The 18567-nt window shown below is 36.4% G+C and overlaps 1 protein-coding gene across 1 annotated transcript in view; it reads left to right on the top strand.

Moving 5' to 3' along the window:
- The first annotated feature begins 1490 nt into the window (after window positions 1-1490).
- The window catches only part of TRPC6 (transient receptor potential cation channel subfamily C member 6), a 150303-nt gene continuing 133226 nt past the window's right edge, over window positions 1491-18567 (top strand). Inside the window, exon 1 of the mRNA XM_074304438.1 lies at window positions 1491-2420. Within this exon, the coding sequence (XP_074160539.1) occupies window positions 2257-2420 (164 nt within the window). The 5' untranslated portion in view covers window positions 1491-2256. The remainder of the gene's footprint in view (window positions 2421-18567) is intronic.

Below are 18567 nucleotides of genomic sequence, written 5' to 3' on the forward strand. Positions count from 1 at the left end.
ATTTGTAAATAATCTTTTCTTTGTTTTTGCTTATTTATATTACATCTTGTAATTGTCTTCTCCCTTTCAAAGTGTAAGTGATCTCAAGGAAGAAACAGTTTTCTGATTTTGTCTTTGTATCTCTAGAACCTGACACAGTTCTTGGCATATAATATATACTTAAGAAAAGTCAGATTGGATTGAATTGAACAAACATTTCAATAGTACAGACCTAAGATGCAATCTATGATGACATTCAGTATGATGGTATTTGATACTGTTTATTGTATAGTCTTCCTTTTTAAATCATTACTAATGTTATCTGCCTTGCTCTAGTGGAAGTGTTTGCTACTTGTATGTAGACTGCTCAAAGAAGAATTTAAAACAAACTTCTACAAATAAAATATGGAAAACACTGGACAAATATGGAATATAGGAATTCACATTTATTTTGTGTTGAAAAGAAATTATTTTATAAACCTTAAAGAACTATGAAGTGTTTAATATAGTGACTGGCACATAGTAGGTATTTAATACATGACTGGCTGACTATATAATCATTAATTTATATGTTGCAGTCTTTTGAGGATCCAATATTTCTAGCACCTAGCACATTGCTCATCACACGATAAATATTTAATAAATGTTAAATAAAATAATTTCTTTTCCAAAGATGTTTCAGATGCAATTTGAGAATTGAATTTTAAAAGAAAGTTTTGTAAATACCTACTATATACTAGGCACAGTTTTTGGGTCTATAGAGACTTTAAAAAAGGAAGGGGTATAATCCCTGCCCTCAAGGAGTTTATATTCTGAAGTTGGAGTTCATAGACAAGTGAATAAAACTTCCTTATCCTTGTTTAGGCTGCTGTGATACAGCAGCAAGACTATTGCAATAAGACCCTCACTCTTTTTTCGTTTTCTAACTGTGTGATTTTTAGCCTTTTATCTCCTCATCTGTAAAATAGAAATAATATTAATAAATAAGATAACATAGCTCTTATTCCAGTGCATTTGCACACAGCCGGCACTTATTTCTCTTGTATTCCACCAGAGTGGAAGGTGTCTGAGGCTGCTGATAGCTTGGCTTCAAACCTGGACTTTTTTTCAGAACTAGCCCTGTGACTTTGAGCTGGCCATTTATACTAATTCCTTAATTTGCTTATCTGCACACCTTTCACAGCACTAGGTCTCGGTGAGAACCAAGAAAAATAGATGTTGGCCTTAAGAGGAATGGAATATAGATGCAAGCCCTCGAATTCTGTAAAATGTGAAGCATTATCATCATTTAAAAAGGCATTGTTTTGGGAATGCCGTGCATTTTGTTTTATTTTTTTTTTCAAAAACTATTTTTATTTGCCATCCTTCTTTCCAGAGGCGGGGGACTTATGGCTGTAAGGGGTGTATATTTTAGAGGAGGGTCGTGACACTTGCGGGGCTGGGGGGGGGGAAGAGGGGCGACAAGGAAACTGCTAAAAGAGCATAAGGGAAAGACGAAGTTGCCTACATTGCCGAACCTTTAAAGTCTATGGACTTCCTTCTTCTTTGAATTGTGCACGGAAGATAAACCATCCTGAAGAGAGCCCGGCTCCACGATGTAATCGAAATTCCTGAGTGCAGGCGGAGTTTGGGCCTCAGAAACAGTCCTTGCTTCGATCCTTTCAAATTCGCCCGGTCCCGAGAAGCCGGAACCAGAGGGAAGAAGAGCAAACTTCACCCTAGTAGTTCCAGGGGCCCGTTTGGCTCCAGTTGAAGGTGGGACAGACAACGGGAGCATGACGCTGACTGCGGGGGAAGAAGGAGGGGAAGTGGGGGGCGGACGGTCTTGGTTGACATAGTAACTCTTCATCACTCCCGTTCCCTCTGGTTTTCCTCTGGCGAGCTAGTGAGAGCGCTCCGCTCTCTCAGTGACCCAGCCCGCCAACCTGCCTGCGCTCTGCCTTGCCTCAGGGAGTAGGGAGCTCATGCTTGCTTTCCTTGGAGCTCCGAAGGTCCATGCAATTGGGACAGGAGAAGCTTAGATCCCCTTCCTGTCTGCTCTTCAAAGCGCCTTGCTGGGCAGGAATCTGGGCAGCGTGCGCCTATCCGCTCATCAGTGCTGTCAGCCCTTCTCTCGCCCGGCGTGCAGCCGTGCCCCAGGACCAGCCCTCGCTCCAGCACACAGGAGGCTGAGACTCCAGTTGGAGCCCACTTCATCTCGTGTTCTAGTTTGGGGACTCTGGGCTGCAGCTGAAGCTGTCTCAGGGTGCCCGTGGCTGTCTTGGATAAGCGCTGGCCATGAGTCAGAACTCTCCCTATGGCCCTCGGAGGGTCTGCACTCCTGGAACCGGGACTCGGAGAAATGAGAGTCAGGACTACCTGCTCATCGACTCGGAGCTTTGTGAGGACAACTCCCTACAGCAGCCCTCGGTTCTGCCTCCCTATGGCTACTATCCCTGCATGTGAGTGCTGGGTACTGCCCAGGGGCGGGAATAGTTCGAGTGGTGCGTGTGTGTGTGTGTGTGTGTGTGTTTGTGTGTGTGTGTAGACAGAAAATAATACAGATTCAGAGGTAGAGATTGGATATATAGACCCAGAGACAGAGACAGATGCTGAGATACAGTGTGAAACAGAGACAGGCAGAGATATATGCAGAGAAAGACAGAAGCGGACTGTTAAAACTGTAACTGCAAGTCAATTGGCGAATGTGTGTACCTGTTTTGGATGTTTGTGACTGCAGGTTTATATGCATATATTCATGCGTATTTGAAAGTGCTAACTTTCCTCCCACTCTGATTTGTCACCTAAAAGTGCATTCTGCTGAAAAACAAAGGGGTCAGATACTGCGCTCTTTTCGAATTTTCCTCTGCTTTCCAGGTTGGTTTGGGAACAGTGGAAGTATTGACGTGGAGAGCTGGGAAACTTGAACACTGCTAGCAGACTCCTCCCTTTCCTTGGTGCTGGAATTTGCATTCATCTTCTATTATCTCTTTTCTCCTATATCTTTCAGTTCCCTATCTCTTCTAGTTTGGTTTCTTACGCTCCAGTTGTTCTGTTGGAGTTGACCAGGCTCAGCATCCCCAAGAATTTTTTTTTGTATCCCCAAGAATCTTAAGCATTGATGCTTGTTTGTGGACTAAGGCTTTGAATCACATCCCTAATACTCTCAAATATCCTTCCCACTATATTCCCTGGGAAGTGAAAGTGATACAGCATCTTTTTAGATCGTAAACAAAAACAACAACAATAACAACAACAACAAAAATAACAAAAACAAACAAACAAGCAAAAACAACAACCCAAAAACCATGTCTGTTATCTTGGAAACATTCCACAAAACTACAAATCTCTCTTCTCCAGCTGTGGGACACTGTGATGGGCAGAAAGCCCTCATGGAAGTTGGAGGGTTAAGTACAGTGAAGTAAAATCTTTTACAGAAGCTGGGCAAAAGATTTCATTAGGCATGGAAAAAAGAGTCTTTGGGATTCCTGCCAACATGAGGTCAAGAAAACTGGGAGGATAGTACTCTTAATCTAGAAATGAATAGTAGAAGTTATTTACAGATTTGCCTTTGGGAGAGTCTTCGTCTTCTTCACCTTCCCAACTCTTTAGCATAACTATGTCTGTCCCCTAGAGACTGTGTTTTTTTTTTTTCTTAACCCTAAAGCATCCCCCCCCTTTGTTAATAATGTTTACTGACCCTTTACACAATAATTTGCTAATAGAAGAGTATTGTACTATTGCTAGAAACAGTGGGATGATGTAGGGTTTCTTACAATTCCTTGGTAATTAATGTGAAGGCAACTAAATTGACTGGCTCTCTGGAAAGGCTGTTTATACAATGTAGAGAATGATAAAGTAGGTCTCCAATCAGGGAAAGTGCTGGAGTACAGTACTTTTACTTATGATGAAAGTTCATTCTTCTTTTCTGTTTTCTAAAGAAACTGCTCTCTAAAATCCAGAGTGAGCTAGCACATCTAAAACTGTATTGCTAGGATTGCTTTTAGTTACTGATATGGAAATACTGCTTGAAGATATAGGATGACAAAAAGAAGTTTTCTTTCTAATGAACTTATCCATACCTTTAGAACTTAATGTAATTTTCATTGCTAGTTGATGATGATTTTGATTTTTAAAAGTTACCTATCTATATTGTGAAGTCAGCAAATGTATATCTTCTCTAAGGTTACCTTTCCTTTACCATATATGCATCCTCTATCTTCTATGTACCTATTTATTTACATGCTGTTGTCCTCTTAAAGATTGTATACTCTTTTTTTTTTAAACTTTTCCTCAGCGCTTAAGACAGTGTTTGCCACAAGTCTCTCTCTACTCCATCCATCTTCCATGCAGCTGCCAAAATGATTTTCCTAAAGCATTGTTTGATTATGTCACCTCTATACTCAAACTTCAGGATTTTCTGTATTCCCAGGATAAAATAAAACCTCTGTTTGGCAATCAAGCCTTCATAAGCTATCCTGTTTTCCCCTCTCTCCTTCAACATTGAGTTTACTTTTCTAATCTTTTTACACCTTACACACACACACACACACACACACACACACACACACACACACACACACACACACACCTTCCTTGTTCCTTACAAAGCATTTTATCTCTCAGCTCTGAGCATTTTCTCTGGAGTCCTCTTGTCTTTCTTCAAGTTCCAATTAAAATCTCTCCTTTTATAAGAAGCCTTCCCTACTCCCTATTAATTCTGGTTCTTTCCCTCTGTTAATTATTTCCTGTTTATTTTGTATATAACTTGTTTATACATATTTCTTTGTTTGTTGTCTCTCCCATTAGATTGTGAGCTCCTTGAAGACAAAATCTGTCTTTTGCTTCTCAGTGTACCCTTAGTGCTTAGCAAAGCACCAGGCTCATAGTAAGACCTTTATAAAATCTTGTTGACTGATTGACTGATACGTTGTAAATGTTTAATTATATTGAGTGAATGAGTGATATCCACTTTTGCATTAATTTTGCAAAGCATTTAGATTTACACAAAGGAAGTATCTTATAGACTATTTAATATAAATACTTTAAGTTATAGATGAAGAAACTAAGACCCATAAAATAAATAACTGGCCCAAAGTTTCTCACAGGAAACTAAGTGGTAGAATCAAGATTTAAAATCAGATCCTCACATTTTTCTGTATCATTCCATGTGACTCTTTAGGCCATTATTTGAGGTATAAGTAAATGAACTTTTTTGGGGAATATACATTAGTTCAACAATTATTCATTGAACATTGTCTATAGGTAAGATATCCAGCCAAGTGTGGGAGAATATACAAAGATGAGTCAAAAGCAATCTTTGATTTCAAGGAGCTTACAATCCAACAGTTAAATCAATTGATAGCAATAACAGCTACCCACATTTATATAGTACTTTAAAGTTTACAAAGTACACTTTCTTTACAACATCCCATTGTGATAAGGAATGCACCAACTGTTATGCTCCTTTTGCAGGTAGAGAAAATGAGGCTCAAGTTAAATAACTTGTTCATGGTCAAATAACTGATAAATTGCATAGACTAGACTGAAACCAAGTTGTTCTGACCCCAAATCCAATATTTTTTCATAACTAAAATATGAAATTTAAAAAAGAATGTTATTTTCATTAGGCTTAACATTAAATAAAATCTTTTCCAGTTATTTATTATCATCTTGGCTGCTCCAATTATCACATTTTCCTGTGCTTATGGAAAAAAAAATTTTGTTGAGAAATTATGGCTAGAGTAAATATTTGCAGGAAGTTTCAGGGGGGTAATTTGAGAGGAAGTGATTCAAAGATATTAGGTAATTTCCTCAACCACAAATGTATATTTTTCCTTTTGTTTCCTACAGTTGCATATGGTAGCCTAACTAGTTCATCTGATTCTATCTTAACTTCATTCTGCTTACTAAACATTCTAAGTTTAATTCATAAATCCAAAAGCATGGCATATTAATGTCAGAGACTTTCTCACCTCTAGAAGAGATCAGGTATACTATTTTGGCTCATATTCTTAACTTGGAAAATCTAAGATGGCCTGTGCATGGAGTCTTCCCATCCCTAACAAACCCTGCAGTTAGTTAATCACCTGCTTGAAGTTACACAGTTTCACAAAATCATGACACAAGGTTTTATTAAATGGAGAGAAATAAAGTAAATACTTGATTAGCTTCCCAAATTATCCTTCTGTATTCATTTTCTATTCAGGTTACAAAGGTTTCTCTGAAAAGCCCCTGCCCTACAAGTCCTATCTGGAGCCAGGTCTCTGCTTCCCACAGAGGGTTGAGTCAGGGACTGGGGGCAGCTGTGTTACTTTTTCTCATTTCAACTTTCTGAAGATCTTCATGGTTCCACTTTCTAAACATGAGTTTCTTTTGTTTGCTCTATATTTTGAGTAACATGTCCCTGGTACAGACTGAAAGCATTTTGGAGAGAGGCAATTGCTCTCTGTCTCTGTTTCTCCCTCCTTATTTCACCATTGCAAGTCTTTCTTTTCTTCCCTTTCTCTATTCCTCCCTTCTTTACTAATATTAAGGGAGAGACAGAACAGGTAATGTGATTCAGAGTTCTTTCAGGGCATGTCAATTCTTAAGGAAAGGAAGGAAGAGACTTCATATATTGCTATAATATGGCTAATAGGTTGAATTGAACAGCAGAGAGAACAGAAATTACTTAGTAAATTGATGTCATAGAGCATGTATGCATATTGTATGGAAAGAAATTTGAATATTTGTAAATCCCTATAATGAACATTACTTTTTCAGTTTCTGCTTTCTAAAAAAAATTTGTTGATTCACTCTTTTATTTTTGTCTGTTAATTTTACATAAAATTGTCATATTACTTTGTATCTTTGATTCTTTTGGTGATGTTTAATTTTTTTTTTCTGACAAATATCTTAAGTTTTCCTAATGTTGGTTTTCTTTTCCTATCAGTTCATTCCTCACTGTGTATTGATAGCTCATCATCTATGCTTCATATCCCAGCCATTGCCATCCCCAAAAGTTCTCTTCTCAAATATCTTTTTTTTTCTTCTGTTAATGGAGTCTTAGTGAGTGAGCTCAATTCCCTTTTCTTCTTCCCATGGGTCAAATAATTATTTCTATGGATATGATTCTTAAATATACATACCCAGCTCTCTCTTCTTGCCTAAATTCCAGTCCCATATCACTAATTTTCTGTAGTGCATCTTTGTTTAAATATTTTTAGATGCCTTAATATATCCAAACTAGAATTAACTATTCTCTAAACCTACTCTTTTCCTGTTTTCTCTATTTCTATTAAAAGCACTACCATTTTTCTAGTCACTTAGATTCATAATTTTTAAGTATTCCTCAATTTCCCACCATGGCTAAATTATCATATCCAATCAGTCCCTAAATCTTATCAATATCTGCAAAAGCTCTCATGTTTTGATTCATATGAAATCAACCTACTTTGGGTCCTTAATCATTTCTTCCGCAGACAATTGGAAGTTTCCTAATTGATTTAAGCATTTCCCAATCTCTCTCCAATCTCTCCTCCAATTTAAATACCAAATTAATAATCCTAAATAATGGATATAACCATGCTATTCCTCTGCTCAAGAAGTTTTGATGGCTTTATGTTGTTCTCTTGTTAAAATATATGCTCTTGTCTTTGTCTTTTGAAATCCTTCACAATCTGTCTACAGCCCATCTTTCTAGGATGATTTCATAGTACTCCCCCTCACACATCTTTGTTTCAACCAAATAGGTCTAGTACATGACATGACATCCCACCTCTGTTCCTGATATACATTCCTTTGGCTTCAGATTCTGGAATCCTTTGTTACTTTCAAGGTTAAACTCAAATGCCACCTGCTGCATGAGGCATCATTACCTGTTTTCCCCATATAATAGTACCCATATTCCCTTATATAAATGAGTTCTTTGCATATTTAGGATTTTGGGTAGAAATAGAACTGGATAATAACTTAAAGGTCCTCTAGTATAATCTCTTTTAAAGAAAAAGAATCTGAAGTCCAGAAAACTTAAGTGTTTTGCTCATTGACAAACAGGTAGTAACTGACAGGAAGATTTAAATCCAATTCTACTGATACCAAATCCAGCCCTTCTGCTATGTCTAAATTGTTCTGTTCTTCCCTTTCCCTTAGAATGCAAGGTCCTTGAATGCAAGAACTATTTCACAGTTTGCTTTTGCACATCTAATGCCTGGTCCATAGCATGTGCTTAATAAATGCATATTGACTTTGAATGGCATGTAGTGATTTCATAAATCTTCTTTTTTCAGGTAGTTAAAACTCATTTCTGGGTTAGAATGATGCTATGTAATACACATCATCTTTTACACACATCCTTTTTTTTTTTTTAAAACAAAGTCAGAAAAACTTTATGGTTTCATTATTTTCATTAGCTCTCATAAAAATGCTAAGTATTGTTGGAGCTTATCAATGAAAATTGCTATTTGTAATTACCAATTTTTTATCTGAAGAGAAATCATAGGTCTGAACAAAGACATTATTAAAATAAGGTTTGTACCTCATTTTAAGTAAATATAAGAGGTGTTATACTTTATAAAATTATTTGCTTTATATATCCCTTTAAAGTAGTTCTTCCTAATGGAACAAAAATATCATATGTGGATATGGGAACATACACCCATACCTATACATACCTATTCACACCCATAAACAGAGTATCCTAAAAGTCTTAGTGAAGCTTTTTTCCCCCTGAAGCAATTGGGGTTAAGTGACTTGCTCAGGGTCACACAGCTAGGAAATGTTAAGTGACTGAGGCCATTTGAATTCAGGTCATCCTGGGCTGGTACTCTATCCACTGTGCCATGCAGTTGCCCCCTTAGTGAAGTTTTAAGCAGCTTTAAATTTCACTAAAACTTTTGGTTGGGACAGTGTGTGTGTGTGTATGTGTGTGTGCGTGTGTGTGTGTGTGTGTGTGTGTGTGTGTGTGTGTGTGTAGTGCAGGAACATCAGCATCCCAAAGGTTTTTAATAATGATTTTACATTGACCAAATTTGTGTTTCATGCAAAATTTGAAGTATAATTCATCTGAAATATTGTATTATGCCTTGCGGATACAATATTGAGGATACAACCAAGATCCCTGCCTTAGAGGAGTCAATAGTCTAATTGATAAGAAGGAATATGAATACAAAGGAAAAATAATGAAATATAATATATGTAACATACATAATACAAATAGAACTGCCATAGGCAGAGAACCCTGATTGAATGGATTTTGTTTATATTATTTCAAGCTACCCACATTAACTGACTATTACACCCTAATGCAGGTACTAAGGACTCTGCTCGGACATTTTTACTATGTTTCCCTGAGGAAATCAATTGTTCATAGCCATTTGTCTTAGTGTGGGGTAGAGAAGAGGAAAGGAGTATATGAGAGTGAGGGTGGATCATTTATCCTTTAGATAACAGACCATTTTGGTAGCAGAGATTTGAGGGTTTTTTTTTTTTTTTCTCTTCCTGAAGGACCCTTCACTGCAAGATATGTTTTCAGTGATATGTAAGTTGCATTATTATCCATCAGGGCTGGTCCTTCAAATGGTACAGTGTCTCAGATCCCCAGGCTAATCTACTGCTGGGTTGGTTCAATCAGGTCACTTGGTGATTATATTGGCTTCTTACCAGGCTCTAATGCTGCTGGTCTGGAGCTCTTTGCTGCTGAGAATCTGCTGCCTGACAATACCAAACAGACTGTACTACTGTTTGGACAAAGGCTGCCAGGCATGTTTCCCAGCCAATGGAGTTTTCTTGGAACATGGCTTTCTGTTTGGATAGATTGGTCCAGTGTGGTCCCAGGCTTGCTCTTTGATGGGTAGATTGCTGTTTTTTCTGTCCTCAGCCATTCAGCCACTCATCCAATCAGCCACTCAAGCACTCAGCCACTGGATGGTACTGTGAGCTCCTCACTGTTACAAGTTTTTTCATCCAGGACAACAGTCTTTATCTTGAGGTAGTCAAAAACTTTTCCCCTTGATATCCTCAGAGGTAGCAAGAAATGTTAGAAGACCAATTTGCCCCTCTAATCAATAAATTCTTCTCAACTTAAAAGCCAATAAGTGACCTCATGTTATCTTAGACTGATTAATTTCAATGAATTTTTTTACTTTGTTCTCTAATGTTTATTTGAGAATCTTAAACATATAAGTGGTTGAGGACAAAGGAATGATTACAGTTTGTGCCCTAGAAACAATTTTATTGTCTTACTACCTTCATCATGTATAATCAAAATAATTAAGCTTTTTTACCTTTTCTAGGGTGGGGGATGTCAATTTTACATCTTCAGACTTCCCCCTTAACATCAGAACATTTCTGTTTTAGTTCCTAAAAATGTTCAGTTTAATCTGAATTCTCACTGGGGTGTCCTTTTTACATCAGCATCTTGAAGGGTTAGGACAATGTTTGGCATATAGTATGTAACAAATTTTTGTTTATTGATCAATAGAGATTTTAATGGATTATATGTTCAACACTAATTAGTAACTTAAAATAGTAGTTTCTTCATCTCCAAAAAAAAAAAAGAAAGAAAAAAAGAATATATTGGATTTCCAGATCCTATGAACAGCAAGATGGAGAATTAGATATTTTCTTTGATCCACAGAACCTCTCAGATTTCTCCAAAATAGAAATTAGTCAATTTCTATTGACTTTTGTATTAACTAATTTTGAATATTGAATAATTGAAATTATTGAAAAGATAACCACATTACCAATGGAAAGGATACACTAGCAGATCCAAAGACCTAGATATAGGATTACAACAAACGTATCCTTATACCCTGGTTTCCTCTCCCTCTTTCTAGTACTGTGGAGACTTTAATTCCAGACTATGGATGGTTGTCCAGGCTTTAACAGATAAGTACAATGACTATAGTCCTTCAGAGTAAAAGCCTACCAGGACCACAATCCAAGATCATCAGCATTGGGGAACTCTAAACTGCCTGTGTCAGAGTAAAAAAGATTATAGCACAAACTTGGCAGGTATCTGAATTGTTGATGATGTTGAAACCAGAGAACCATGCACTAAGGAACAAAGGGAACAAGATAGGATATCAGGATGGGACACCATGTATATAGAAATGGGGGGAAGATGGGTAGGAAGGAAAGGAGGCTGTGTAGGCCTCCACCAAGCTTGAGAGAAAGAGCATAGCATCCAACTGGATCCATTTATATCCACCCAAAAGTTATCTGGAGCAAAGACGTAGGCTGATGAACCATGATCTGACCAATGTAGGTGACAAAGATTCTCTGACATTAATCCTCCTAGGAAACCACTGTCAGAACAGACAATGTCAGAAGGGAATAGATGAAAAATGAGGGTGGGAGGAAAAGTCTGAAATTACTAACGATCTTCAAAGGAAGAGAATTTATAGATCTTTAACATTAGCAGATAAATCAATAAGGAAGACAAGAAGAAGGCAATATGACTTCTAGATCTAGTAAATCTCCTCAGACATATGTGAATAAATACAGTAAAACAAAGAAAAATAATCCAACATGATGAGACAGTGGACCCTATAGATTGTAAGGAAAACATAGAATCACAACATTGTTACTGAGTGGTTAAAAAGAGAAGTGATAATAATGAACAGAAAATTTTTGTCCAGTAAATCAAAAGTAATGGGTAAAATAGAAAAAGTAGAATCAGCAATAATAAGTCTTAAAAAACAAAAGAGAGAAAAAATAGATTGGGAATGCAAATATATAAAAGTGGAAAACAATCTAGAAGAAACAAAAAACAATAATATTAAAATAAAATATGCCCGTTGTGCAAGCAAAATATACTGATCTCAAAGACAGGATGGGTAAAGAAAACAAGAATCATAAGTCTCCAAGAAGAACATGAGAGGCCAAAAAATTCTTAACATTATAATACACAAGATAATATAATTTCTGAGCATAGAAAATGTAATACCAACTGAAGAATTCACAGGTCACCTCTTTAAAAAAGAACCCATGGTTATGAACGCCAAGATATATAGTGGTTAAATTAAACAATTCATTTCAGGAACAACAAGATCTGTAAGCAATCAAGAGAAAGAAATTTGAATATAAAGGAAAATAAATTTAAATAAGAAAAAGATAGTTTGCAGCCATCTGAAAATGAAGGAGAGAATTGAATAAAGTGTTCTGAAAAACAGTGGCGCATAACATGCAGCCTTGGGTGATCTACCCTGCAAATCTGAGTTTAACCAAAACCCCAAAAAATGAACTTTTAAGAATAAAGAAGTGTTTGAAACTTTTTTTTTTTCTTTAGAAAGACAACTAGACTTGAAGGGATTATTTGCTTCTCAAACATCACAAATAACAGAACTGTAAGAAAAGAAATCCAAGGATGGCAACAAGAGAGAAACAACAGAGAGACTAGTAAGAGACTAATTTCTAAATGTATACAAGGAAACAGGGGTGAAGGTGGAAGTCTGCTGGAGGTAGCAGTGAGACAGTGTATCTGGAACATTATGTAAAGAATCTGCGGGCAGCTAGGTGGCGCAGTGGATAGAGCACCAGCCCTGAATTCAGGAGGACCCGAGTTCAAATCTGTATCAGACACTTAAGATGTCCTAGCTGTGTGACCCTGGGCACAGAGACATTTAACCTCAGCCTCAGGAAAAAAAAAAAAAAAAAAAAAAAAAACCTATCTACAGGAGAATCAGTGTTTTCTTGGGTAGAGTTTAGAGTCAGAAGACTCATCTTCCTGAATTGTGTGACTCTGGCCCAGAGAGTTCTCTCTGCCTCAGTTTCCTATTCTCTAAAATAAGCTGAAAAAGGAAATAGCAAATTACTCTAGTATTTTTGCCAAGAAACTCCCAGATGGAGTCATGAAGAGTTAGATATGACTGAAATGACTGAAGAATAACAGCAACACATTTCAATATGGAATGATATATGAAAGAAGGATAGCAAGGGGATATAGAGACATTTCATAGAGAAATATGAGGTGTCCTGGAATCAAATCTAGGTTAGCAATGAGAGGAAGGTAACTCTTGTGATCTCAGAAAGGGAAAATCTATAAGAAAGTGGGTGAGGAGTGGATGAGGGTTGAAAAAGGGAGAAAGGAAGCAGCCTTGCTTTAGTGGTAGGAGGAAGGTCCAATTATTAATATGACAATAAGTGATGAAATATCATTTGTGAAGGATCATGGAGACTTTTCATTAGGTGTATGGCCCGAAGGATTTGGTGTTTGAAATGTCTGCTTGTCTTACCTTGGGAGAAGGAAAATTAGAACTCCTGAGGGCAACTAGCGTCTGGGGGAGCAAGAGAACAGGGACCCAGAGAGGAGATTTTGAGATAGATGTAGGAGAGCAGTTAGTCAGAGGAAGATATAGATTAGTGGTAGGCTGCATGATTAGGGACCTGGTAGTAAAAGTGCCCTACTATGTAGCATTCTACTCTCTGACATCTGCAATAATTGACATTGGTATGAGAGTGAAGAACCATGGAAAAGGGGAATTCATGAAGCAAGCTCTACAAGGGAGTGGCAGAAACCATCTGGGGAAGAAACTAGATTGGATTCCTTGAAAGTTTTGATTTCATAGGGAATATAGAGAAAGAGAGAGACAAAATATTTATAGGGATTGTGAATCAAATAATTAGAGTCTAGAGTAGACAGAAAGAGAAAATGGATAAAGAGAAAACAAATCATAGAAAGAAATAATAATGGTAACAAACTAAAGGCTGTGATCAGGTATGAGAAGAAGGGAATCAGGAGAAACAAACTTTCTTTAAAAAAGAATAAAGTAACAGAAAGAATCTCATGGTATGTTTACAGTAGATGAGGGAATAAAATCATAAGTTAAAATCTCAATATTAAAGAGAAGAAAATATAAACTTAACACATAACTTTATATGTTAATTGATTAAACAATTCATTTTAATGAAAGAACAAATAACAGAAAGAATTAATAATTATGTAAAAATAATGATATTGATGAAAAAATATAACAAAAATTTTGGGATACAACTAAAGCCTTCCTCAAGGGGAAAAGTCATATTCCTACAAATATAAAATAACAAAGTAGAAAAAAGAGGATTAAGAAACTGATTATGCATTTAAAATTAGAAAGCCAACAAATAAACCTCAATTGAATAGAAGAGAAGAAATACGAAAAAATAGAGGGGAAAAAAGATAAATTGGAAATTTAAAAACCCTGTAGAAATGATAAAACTAAAAGGTGGCTCTTTTAAAAGACCAATGCAGTTAATAAACTTTTAATTAATGCAATTTAAAAAAGCAGAAAATCAAATTAATAAAATATCAAATGAACAAGATGGACTTATAGCAAAACCAGAAAAATTATTAGGAGATATGCAAAATTATATGCTAACAAAACTGGTGACACAAAAGAAATAGAGGAAAATCTTCATAAATATAAAATGGCTAAACTATCAGACCACATAAAGATCTTAACTAAAACAAAGAAAAGAAATTTACAGTTAGAAAGAAATCTGTTAATTGTTCTTTTTTGTTAATTTTTATTGTTGTTGTCCTTGGTTGATGTATTGGTCAGTCAATAAGTATTTGTAAAACATCTACTAGGTGCCTGCACTGTTCTAAGCACTAGGGACACAAATAGAAAAGAAAGAAAAAAACATTCAAGGAAGGAAGAAATGAAAGAAGAGAGGAAGAAAGGAAAAAGGAAAGAAGGAAGGGAGGAAGGGAAGGAGGAAGAAAGGGGAGGAAGAAAGGGAAGGAAGGGAGGAAGGAAGGGAGGAAGGAAAGGAAGGAAGGGAGGGAGGAAGGAGGAAAGGAAGAGAAGTAGGGAAGAAAAGGAAGGAGAGAAGAAAAAAAGGAGGGGAGGGAGGGAGAAGGGGAGGGGGAGGAAGGAAGGGAAGGGAAGGGAAGGAAGGAAGGAAGGAAGGAAGGAAGGAAGGAAGGAAGGAAGGAAGGAAGGAAGGAAGGAAAGAAAGAAGGAAGGAAGGAAGTTTTCCAACTGACTAGTTCCAGTTTGTGGACCAGCTCTACTCACTAATGTTGTTATTTGTCCTTAATTCTAGAAGAGGACCATGACTTCAAAGAGGTGGTGCAATCCAAGATTAATTAATTGATTGATTTGTTTTTTTTTACTGAATGAAAGAGGATATTCTTTGCCTCAGTGGCTCCCTAACCTTAATCACTGAATGGGTGCAGCCTCAGTCAGACTAAGACCTGCTGAAGACTTTAGCTTAAAAAGTCCAAAGTCTCCCATTGCATTCAGGGCCACCTCTTATTGTCTGACATATATCTGGCCACTGGATCCAGATAACTCTAGAAGGGACAGTGAGGTAAGTGATCTTGCACCGCCCTAACTCACTTAAATTCAATTCATTTGCATGTCATTATATTACCTCTCTGATGTCATGAGGTATTCTGGGGATGAGAGTTCCAGGAGTTGGGTAGGAATAGGAGGAGTTCAGAATACTTAGAACCAAGTCATTTGGGCCACCTATCTGTGACTATTGTGAAGCAATGTGAACTGGTCCTGTGGTTCCTGGTATAGCAAAGTGAACACCCCAAAGGATCACTGGAATATCAAATTTGAGCAACAATCATTTTGCCTCCTGATTAGCTGACTTTGATTTCTAAGTTATTTTGGCCTTTCCTGAATAACAAAGGAACTCAAGAAAATCAAAGTGATCAGAAAACTCATTATTCATTCTATTTCTACACCTGTATTCCCAATCATTTGCTTTTCTATTTCCTGCCTTCCCAATGATCTCTATCTTTTGTATTTATTCTCTAAATCTTTCTGAATCTATTTTTCCCCACTTTTTGTGGATGTCAGGTACCATTATTGGCTCTGATTTTCTTTCCCTTAAAGTGTGATTTTTCTTTGATAGAGGCACAACATTTTGATGCATTTATCCTATATATTATATCTTTGCAAAATAGATCTATTGTATGTTCCATTTTGCTCATTATAGAATGTTTCCTCTCCCATTGGAATAATCTTCAGTTAGACCCTCACTCCATAATGGGTTGAATTGACAATTTCTTCCCAACCCATTTTTTTTAATCCTTTTCTTTGCTACTATTCCAATTTTCCAATAGACTCTCTTGCTGAGAGACTATGACTTTTCTGTCTTTTGTTTTTTCTTATGGTCTTTATTAGGTTAACTATTACTCTTTCCCTGCTATTCTCCATCTTTTCCCTTCTCTTTTATGTGCCCTTCCATTTGGCAGTTTCATTCCACAGAATATTTGATTCATCTACAAAAAGGGGAGCAGTTGCAGGGTTTAGTTCATGGTGTTACAGGCCTACTGCTCAAAGAATCAGTCTTTAAATTTCACTTTCATTCTTATCATCTTGTGAACTTTTAAATGGAAATCTCTCAGTAACCTCTGTTATTCATTCTGTTTGCTCTTAATTTTTCTTTCTTTTTTTTATTCCTTTTAGTACTCTGAAATTTAGCAGGTGTAATTTCATTAATTTTTGTTTCCTTCATAACTGTATTTATTTTTTCTTACATTTCTGTTAATTGAAATGTTTGAAAATCAAATAGTCTGCTGACAACTATTTTTTTTTTGTAGGAATGTTTCAAATTCCTTTATTTTATTGAACAATATCTGTTACTTGTTAAGTAGGCTCAGGTCTTTAGGGTAGGTCATTTGGATTCTCCTTTTTAGAATTATCCCATTTTCTCCTGGGACAACACATTCTTATGCTACTTGGATTTCCTTTCCTTTATATATGACAGTCTTCCAGATTAATAGATTTTCATTGGAACTGTTCAATTTAATCACTATGTGTGTCAGTGTTTTTTTTGTTTTCTTTTTCTTATCATATATCTCCTGAATTCTTCATATTGTTTTTGTTGTTATTTGTTTGTTTGTTTATTGCATTCTGAAGCTCTGAGCATTTTTCTTGTAGTATTTTCTGCATTATGGCATTCTTTTTTTGTATTTGTTATATTTTCTGAGAAATCAGTTCCTTAAATTGTTTCTGTGCTTCCTGATTTGAGATAAATGACTTTTGTTTGTATGGTAAATGGGAGTTCTTCTAATGTTACTTCTTTTTCTCTTTTTCTAGATTGGCTTTCATGTCAGTATATTTATATTTCCAAGCTGTTCAATATGCTCTTTTGCTTTTTTCTTTTCCTTTTCTTTTTTTAGATACTACAACTGTGAATTCAGGGTTCTCTTTCTATTATGCTAAGTATTTCAGCTATGTGGGTCATAAATTCAGTTATGTGGGCCATTTGTTCTCATCTAACCTCTCTCTTATGAACAACTCTGGAATTTCCTATTGCGGTTCTATATTCTCTTGGGAAACAACAGAGTTCCATGTTCTATCAGTAATTTATTTAATTTCTTGTATCTTATAATATTTGTTTAGAAAGTGAAGGAAGAATGAGGATAGGAGATGGGAGAGGGTTGTGGGAAAAGAGACCAGGTTGAATTTGTGTGGAGGTTAAGTTATTAAGCTAAAAGGGGTCAAGGTCAGGTTTGATTGGGGAGAAAGGAGCTTTAAGTGGGGCTTTTAGGCTTGGAATGAGTTTGGGGTAGTTTAACTTTTGAATTGAAGATATGAAAGAAAGAGAGTCTAGAATCTAGATTATATTTGGTATGGTGGGGAAGCAGGATGAATGTTGTGGGGAATAAGAAAGATCTTAGGCCTGGCTTCTCATATGGATATTGTAATTATCCATAGGATAAGCTAGACAGGACGATTTGTTGAGGAATGCTAAAATGAATGGGACCAGAAGTTGGATTTGGGGTTAAGGAAACTATGGATACAGAATAGGCTGAGGATAGATTGAACTTGAAAAAGAGTAAGATGGTGGATGCTATGAATTCTTACTTAGATTAAATTTGAAGCTGGTCCGAATTTGGATTTGGGATCAGGGTAGTTGGGGAGGAGAGTAAGGGGATCTTATGGGCTTGGACTGGATCAGTTGAATTTGGGTATATAAAGGTATATATTATTTTGGATTTTAGTTAGGGGTGAAGCAAGTAATGATAGGATTATGGCTGTGCTTAGAAGATTGAATTTGAATACTGAGATCTTTTTAGAACTCTCCTGGGGAACACAGAGGAGGATATATAATACAGGTTCTCTTAAAGGATCCCTGGAGATTCTGTTTGTATAACTTTAGGCAACAAGACTGTCTATGACTTAAGTTCCTTTAAACAATTAATTCCTTCATCCCTTTCCATGAACTCTTACATCACTTCTCTGAACAATTCCCCCCTACTCCTCTGCTCCCTTAGTTTACATGTTATCTTCAAGTAAAAGTTGAAAAAATGGAACTAGATAAACTCAGAGGTCTATTCCAGTTCTATATTTATGATTTCTTTTATGAACCGAATTTTCATCGGCATTTTGATACATTTTCTTTCTAATCCATTTCCATCTTTTGACACTATGAATTTCCGTTGGCTGCCCTCCATGCCTGTAATGCTTGCCCTCTTCATATCACTTACTGACGTTTCTGTCTTCCTTGCATTCTCAGCTCAAATACCTTCTTCTGCAAGTAGCTGTTCCAGGTCCTCTCCTCCTCTCATCCAACACACTTCTAGTGCTTTACTTCTGAGATTACAATTTGCATTTTCTTTGCATCACTAGTTCTAAGTATCTGGAATATAGTAGGCACTTAATTAATACTTATTGACTA

Source organism: Sminthopsis crassicaudata, chromosome 3 (assembly GCF_048593235.1).
Source record: "Sminthopsis crassicaudata isolate SCR6 chromosome 3, ASM4859323v1, whole genome shotgun sequence".
NCBI classification, from domain to species: domain Eukaryota; kingdom Metazoa; phylum Chordata; class Mammalia; order Dasyuromorphia; family Dasyuridae; genus Sminthopsis; species Sminthopsis crassicaudata.